The 7,985-nt window shown below is 37.7% G+C and overlaps 1 protein-coding gene across 9 annotated transcripts in view; it reads right to left on the bottom strand.

The window, feature by feature from the left end:
- Positions 1–436: 436 nt before the first annotated feature.
- Positions 437–7,985, bottom strand: part of EBF1 (EBF transcription factor 1) — a 273,573-nt gene continuing 266,024 nt past the window's right edge. For all 9 annotated transcript variants that reach the window (XM_071814686.1, XM_071814682.1, XM_071814683.1 and 6 more), the window contains one exon: positions 437–3,648. Coding sequence is in view for 4 of the 9 variants with exons in the window: in XM_065848986.2 (XP_065705058.1) it covers positions 3,617–3,648 (32 nt within the window). In the remaining 5 variants the exon portion in view is untranslated. The remainder of the gene's footprint in view (positions 3,649–7,985) is intronic.

The following is a 7,985-nucleotide window of genomic DNA, read 5'->3' as shown; positions in this document are numbered from 1 at the left end:
GACTTAAATAAAGCCAAGATGAAATCTTAAATCTCCCTGGGTCTCTGGCATTGGATCTAATATGCCTTTGTCTTGTACTTCATGATCACTGTGTTTAGAGGGACAACTCTTTGCACCTGGGTACCTGAAGCTCCTGAATTCTGCTAGAAAAATAAGTTGGTCCTTCAGGCAATCAGTAGACTAAAACAATGGAAATAATAATGATGACAAGATAAGCATTCAGCGTTATGAGTGAGGAGCCTTTGAAATCAATTAGTGACAGATGAGGAGTAGTTTCAGTGCATGAGAGTTCACTTGTTTCCCTGTATAATGCCATGAATTTCTGCTTCTCCTTAATTTCACAAAGACAATTCAGTAGGCTCCGGCTTCTGTATTTTATATTTTTTCCTCATCTACTAGTCAGCAGAAACACAAAAATAAACACACAACTAGGAGCTGTATTCACAGACAGGAAGTAACTTTAATTAAATATTGTGAAAGTTGAAAAGTTTTTACAGCTTGAATTTCTGCAAAAAAATTATAACAATCTCTACAGTAGTTAGTTCCTCTAACAATAGAACTGTACAGTGTGTGTGTCTATTGAAAAAGATTTAGATAAGAAGGTGAAAGGTTAGTAGTTTCAGAGATGACTTCATTTTAGCTGCATCCTAGTACAACTGTGAGGAAATAGGCATACTTTATGCGATCCAGTCATTGTGAAGCTTCACCTTGTTAAAACTGAAATCTGAACTTTTCCACTTAAAGCCATATTCTGTAAACAGCCGCATCTTTTACGTTGTAAAAGATCAGGGTGGTGTCTGGGGGATTTTTATAAATTCCCAGTCATCGGATCACTATAAATAGCTGCGACAAAACAAAATGATGCACACTGTCTAAGGATCTTTGGACACTGGCATAGAAGGCTACGAACATCGATGGCTAACACTGGTGTCAAACTCGCTATGACTTTGAGTGGAGCTCTACAAGAGTAATTGATGGTGTCACCGGACAAAATATGGCTTTAAATTTGATTACATTGTCGTGCTGTTGCTTACTATGTGAATTAGAGTAATCGCTTGGAATACAGAGAAGCAATAAACTGACGTCTCTCACATTTTTCCAGTTTTCTCTTCTTTTATTTTCTTGCCATAGAAAAAAAAAATCCTGTTTTCTTCCCTTCCCCCCTCCCCCCCCAAATCACACTGTGACGTTCTAGTGAAAACCATTGCAAAATTCATACAGGAAACATGCACAGTTGCAGCATCGTTGTAAATGATTTCTTGCTCGACTAGAAAAAAGTTATATTGTTTTAAGGTAACAAAACAGTTCTTTTGTGCTTTTCAATTCATTTTTTTTTGTTTTTTTCTTAGAATGTTAGTGATGATTTGACAGTTCTGGTGCACAGTACAATGTACAAGTGAAATGAATATGATTTGCATTGTTAAGGCATCCAATCTGCTGGTTTATATTTATGTGAAAGACAGAGAAATATACAAGCAGACTTAAGAAAGAAAGTATTTTCATTGATTTCTATGAAGTTTCTCCCCATATTTAATGCACAAAAATGCGTCACTCCAAAGAGGAGAAATCCCATGCATATTAATAGAGTAAAACAGCATTAGTTTTTGTTAAGCCTCAAAAGCAAAGGATACAATTTCTTTTTAAATCTACATAACTAAATGCTACAAGAATAATATGCTACTTTTTGCCATATATTGGAAAAAACTTCTTAACTTACAAATAATACAAAAATAGACAATGGCTTTTGGGTGGAAATTAAAAAAAAAAAAATGGAAGCATGGTTTTAAACAATACTAAAAAAAAAACCCAAAAAACAAAACTATAAATGAAATGTTTTAAAATCACATTTCAACAGCTAATACAACGGTGAATGACCAAACAAATCAGCACTTTTCACATAGCAAACATACACAATAAAATAAACTTGGCAGGGGAAAAGAGCAATGTACAAATTCCAAAGATAAATACATTATTTATATGGATATTTTACAAACTCCCCTGTAAAACAAACGAACAAAAAACAGAAACAAAAAGCTTTTTTTCTTCTTTAATTAATTTTGCAAGTATGTGCAAGCTAAAGGTAGTGAGCTCTTTTTGCAAAATATGCAGTAAAATTCTTTTTTTTGTGATATTGAAAAACTGTCTTAAGACATTAAAATGTATAAATAGAACAACAACTTTGGCAAAAAATCACAAAAAATCTACAGTATTTATAACTACATACAAAACACAACAGCAAAGAAAAAAATATCAGGTAATGCATCTTCAGAGCTTTGCTGCCTCATTGACTAATAGTTTTTAAGAACACTTCCCAGATAATGATAGCAAAATTGTTGTAAAACAGAAGCTATGGTTTTGATTGGAAACCTTCCTAAGAGCCCTCCCGCCCCCCACCCAACTCATGTTTCCATTTACTATTCAAAAGCAGTTACCTGTTGCTTAATATATTATGGTACAAACCGAGAGGGTCGGCTGATACAGGACCAATCCTAGTGGGATGCTGACAGACTCGTGTGCTTTTAGATTGTGAGGATGCAGAACCGCAGATGAATCTGTTCGTGTTCTGCCCCGTAAAATCGAACAGGGGAATGGGAGGGGGCTGCTCCAAGCCCCCCACGCGATGGCCGCGGTCTGCGCAAAATCCAAGTGGCATTTTATGCACGGCTCGGGTGACGTTAAACCTCAAGAAGGCCACTCATTTGGAAAGAGTCTGATGTATAAGCTAACAGGAGCACCCTGCTCATCTAATTCTGCTGTTGTAGTGTTATATCTAGAGGCACTGGGTTTTCAGTTCAAGAGGAAATGTGTTATTTGCATCCTTACCTTTTCGCTCGCCATTTTTTTCGTTGCATTATTTACAGAATTATTTCGCCTGATATTAAAGAGAGGGTACTAATCCCACCTCTCAACCCGCCCTCGTCATCCAAAAATACCATCTTTCTAGGGAGTGGTATCTATTTAATTAGAACATTAAAAATGCATCATATTAGCTAGTGACCACTGGATAAGCAACCTGTATGAGCTGACCCTTAATTAAATGGCCATAATTCTTCTACGAAAAACTAACTGGCACTTCTATTCTGTCCCATACAGACTTGTATGTAAATGACACTTCTTCATTTTTCTTTACACAGCTTTAAAAGGAAAAATCATAAATTAAAAAATGTGGAGTTCCATCTCTAGTGTCCCTTGTGTAATTGTGTGATTTTTAAAAGACAAATGGGGTTGAGTTAAATCAAGCCTTAAAAAAAAAAGACAAAAAACAATTAAAAAGAAAAACAATAAAAAGGAAAAAAAGCAAGGCCCCACCCGCCCCAAATAAAAAAAAAGTGGATATTTAATCAACATACAATAAATATATCTCCCAGGTATTTGGGATGGACAACTTGAATCAACACCTTGCAACTGTAGGTTGTTAATTTCAGTATTTGCAAGGATGGCGATTTCTGTTTTATTTAAAAATCCGCAGTTATTGTAAGATTCTTCTTTATTTCTTTTTTTATTATTTTATTTTTAAAAAGGCCTGAGTAAAAAGTTCCACTCTGGGACTTGTATCAGATTCTCTCTGAAGCAGAATTCAACTTCTTCATTAATAAAATTCTTCAAGGCAATTCTTTCACATGGGGGGAACAATCATGCCAGATATAGCTGTCAGAAGGGAAGGGGAGGAGGGGAGAGAAAGAGGGGGGGGGGAAGAGTTACTTTAGTGCATTATCAAGCAACTTTCCAAATCCTCAGAGCTTTCAAGCATTTACTATCAACGTACTGAGCTTCAGCTGTACTGTGAATTAAATTTATATTTAAGTATCATCCAGTAGAGACAACTATGTACACATTAATCATGGGAAGTCTCAGTCTGATCAGAAAGTGGTTTGAATTACAAGTGACTGCTGATATTAGTGGTTTTCTTGCAGAAAAAGTGCACTTCCCTGGTACCAGAATCAGACCTCATTTTCTGGTTTTAGTTTCAAAATCTCAGAATGCTCAGGAGGCTTAAACCTGACCCACCTGTTGCTACACATTCTATTACTTTTTAAAAGCAAAGCATATAGTTGCTCCACATATGAGCAACTGTTTGGGGTCCCATAGGCCCCCAATATCACAGATCTGGCAGGGTGTTCATTGCATTAGGCACTCACAGTGGTTCATTCTCTTATGCCAGTTTTCTCTTACAAGTTCAATGTTCAGAACTCAGACTTCTGTATGCATTTCCAGGTGCTCAGAAAAGGACTTGAACTCTCGCATCCAATTTTCAAATTGGAAAATGTCCTTAACTCGTGGTTTAGCAGGCTGGCTTCTCATGGTTTTATTACACTTGTAGCAGACATCATCAACTATATTGAGTGAGCCATATGTTAATAATGTTAATTTAGAATTTTGAAAGTTGAATCATCAGTATTTATTATGCTTCCCCAACCTCATTTTCCATGAAACCACCACCTCTCTTAAAGAGGAGACATTCATTGCATGTCAACAGGTACAGTCTTCCACCTAGTGTGACCTCCAGCTTGGTCTCCTGCTGTTTACAAGGCACTCTATGCAGATCAGACATAACAAATGCCCGAGTGAGCAAGCACAACATTACAGGAGGTAGTCATGCAAGTTTATGATGAAAACTATAATAGCAATGCATCTTTAAAATACCAGTTGTATGGTTATTTGCGAATAAGGTAGAGAACAGATTCGCCTTCAGGTTGGCGGCACTTCATGGGCACATTATTTAAATGCTAGAGCTGCCTGCCATCTCAGACATCTGGACATGTAATTTCTTAAGGAAGAACTCAAATCTGCGACTGGTGCTGATTCATTGTGCTTTAATTACAGCTGCAATTATTTGATAAGAACAGAGCCAAAGTAAAAGACTCACAGATTCAGGGTTGGAGGGGGAGAGGAGGGAAATGTTTTCTCCACAAACACCACCATATGTGCAAGAATTACAAGTCTAATCAACAAGGGGAGAACAGCTCGAGTAAACTGCACAGATTAAATGAAATAAAATGAGAGGAGAAGGCGAGAATGCAAAACACATCCACATGTTTGCAACAGGCCATCTTCAGAGGTGACATGTTGCAACTATCCAGCAGCATTTAAGTTCTTGGAATTTGGAATTCAGCAATGTTTCTATGTGGAATGACTGTACTGGTTGTTTCCATTCTCCATGAGGGCTCTTTAAGGAGCTGAGAACAAGGATGAAAGGGATAGGGAGGTGAGTTAAGTTGCTTTAAGCCCTAGAGCAAGGCACTTAAGTGAGTAGCATAGAGGACACCACTTTGTCTTAGATGTTCCTTGCTGACGTATTCCCTGTAATGGGCTTTTTAGGCTCCATCTTGAAGATAATGTGAGGATGCATTTTCCTATAATGTCCACAGCTATGCTGTCTCCTTTATCTCAAATCATAGGATGAATCCAATACTGCCTTTTTTTTTTTTTTTTAGAATCCTTGCCAATTTAATCAACACTGGGTGAAACAACAGCAGCTTTGTTTAAAAAAAAAAAAAATTCTCAAAGGGTTTTATTTCAGCAGTGTCTCAAATAACAAGTTCTGAATCCTCACAATTGGGCTGTCCTTTTCATCCATGAGACTGAAAAAGAAGCAAGCCCAAGCCAAGCAATGCTCTCACTGTTGTGGTTGCTCCCTACTCTGCTCTTGATATCCTTCCATGTGGGCCAGGATATGGACCCTGAATCATGGACCTCTATAGCATCAGTAAAGTACGTATTGACAGCAATGGATGCACTCAGCCTGACTAATTCTGCTGTTCACCTACAGCTAAGGGCAAGAGTGTAATTTTCCCCATCTAAATATGTGAAAGATTAATGAGGGCAAAGACCCAAGACACAGATTTTTGTCCCAGTTCTCCTTCTAGCTCACTACCTTACGACAAGTGATTTGTTTCTGTTTCTTATCTGAGGATAACAATTTCTATCCCTAATAGTAAAGCACTTGGAGATTTCTAGATGGCAGTTGTTTAGCAGAATATAGGGGTGGAACTGCAGTGCTTGGATGTCAGTGCCGCATGTTACAGTGCAAGGAAAAGCAATAGTGACAACAGTGCTCCCTTCGTTACTGCTCAGATAAGCAAGGAGTTGAGCAGATGGGGAGAGTCTTCCTATATGTGATGAGTGCAACTGAGCAGAGTCAGATGGATAATTCATCCTCTGTGCATATCACTTCAACCTTTTTTGTCCTTTCTAAATTCTAAATTTAGTGAAACTTTAAAACAAGATACTGTTTTACTTTAAAAAAAAATACCTACACTTCAGAAAAATGTCAAAATATTACTCCAAGAAAAAAGAAAGTCTCGAGCTAAAAGATTCATCAAAACCAAATCAATTTCAACAAGAAATGGTCAAGAATTGTCTCTCTCTTGGGACAGCGTAGCTGTCTGCCCTGGGTAAGAGCCCAAATAAAGGTCACATAATTGCAACTCCTCCCTTAGATATTTCCCTGTAGTTACGTATCAGCCATGCACCTTTTGCCATTGGAAACAATTGGTACAGATGCAGATCTTCACTCATTTTTTCAAAGCATTATTGTTTTTGAAGAGCTCTGAAATTCTGAATTAAATTACAAGGCAAATGGCAAAATGATATCTTTTCTGCCTAAAAGCTTTGATATTTCCATTCTTTCCAAGTCTTCATTTGTATCTTTCTATTTTTATTCCTTAAGTGCTACATCTAGTCATGCAAATTCTCTCAGCTGTAGCATGTTATTGAGCCTGAAAACAGAGATACCAGTGCGTAACAGTGCAGGTATGAATGAGATCACACCACCTCCAGAAAGGGAGGGCAGGGAGTAGAAAAACTCCCACTAATGGGCATTATTTCATCTATCATATACTAATTTGTATTTGCTGCTAGCAAATTCCAGAAATAATGTATTTTGAGTTTTACAAAATTGCATGGCAAAGGGAACAACAGATAAGCCTAGCTGTTGTTTTAGTGAGTTCTGCTGATATCTAAGCTACATAAGGAAAGCTTGATTGCTTTCTGATGTATCCAGAAGCCCAAGAGAGATAAGCCAGCCTCCTCATACATGGTTGTTTATTTAAGCAATAAGGCACAACAGGCAGTGCATTTCTGAGTGATTATTACAAGCCCCAGGTGGTGTCAGGAGGCATGGGACTAAAGCCTGTCTTTAACTCACAAAGAAGTTCAGTGATGACCTAGAAATGAACCAGCTCTTGGTGTCTCCTTCCTATTATGAAAACTGAGTTGCTAAATAAAACTTAGGGGGAACACTCAGATCTGTGTGGTTTCCGGGCATCGCAGATCTGGATGTGACATAATGAGGTGGCAATCAGCAAAACCCAGTTTTGTCTAGTGCTCTCAGCTCATCTCATAATTGCTTTTCATAACTGAGTGTGTGGAATCTGGGTATTCCATGTCTTGTCAAACGAAAACAGTTCCTGAAAAAGCTTTTTCCTGTTATTTGCTTTTTTCTCTCCACCCACAACATCAAGTTTGGACAAGGTGAAGAGAAGGAAAAAAAATGAACATTAACAGGTTCAAAAGCTTCTGGCAGTCAACTCTTAGCTCCTTTTCTACTTTATAATTTGGAGGTGAAACATTTTTAGATGTTGCCTTTAAAATTTGTAGCGTGTCAGCAGTGCCAATTTTTTTAAATGCACAAAAACTAATCTGCTAAACATTAAAGCTCATCTGATTTTTTTGGTTTGTTTTATTCCTGACACAGCCTGTATTTATAACAAAGTCCTGACCGAAGGTACACAAGTTCTGCTTATAAGTTCCTAGTATTTTCCCAATTTCTGTGTGCATGGGTACATCTGCAATGATTCCTCCTCTGAATTCACCAGCGTAAAATGCACAGAGGATAATGCTTTCCTTCAGTCACAATAGATCCCAGCCTTTATGAATGAATTCCTTCCACTCTGCCTGCATATAGATTTTTTTGGCTGTTAATGGTGCTATCAGCATTATGCCCGCAAGCCCGGCATTTCTCTTTCCAGAGGCTGTAGAGTGAC

Source organism: Patagioenas fasciata, chromosome 14, assembly GCF_037038585.1.
Source record: "Patagioenas fasciata isolate bPatFas1 chromosome 14, bPatFas1.hap1, whole genome shotgun sequence".
Classification (NCBI taxonomy): Eukaryota; Metazoa; Chordata; class Aves; order Columbiformes; family Columbidae; genus Patagioenas; species Patagioenas fasciata.
This window is presented reverse-complemented; position numbering and strand designations above follow the sequence as displayed.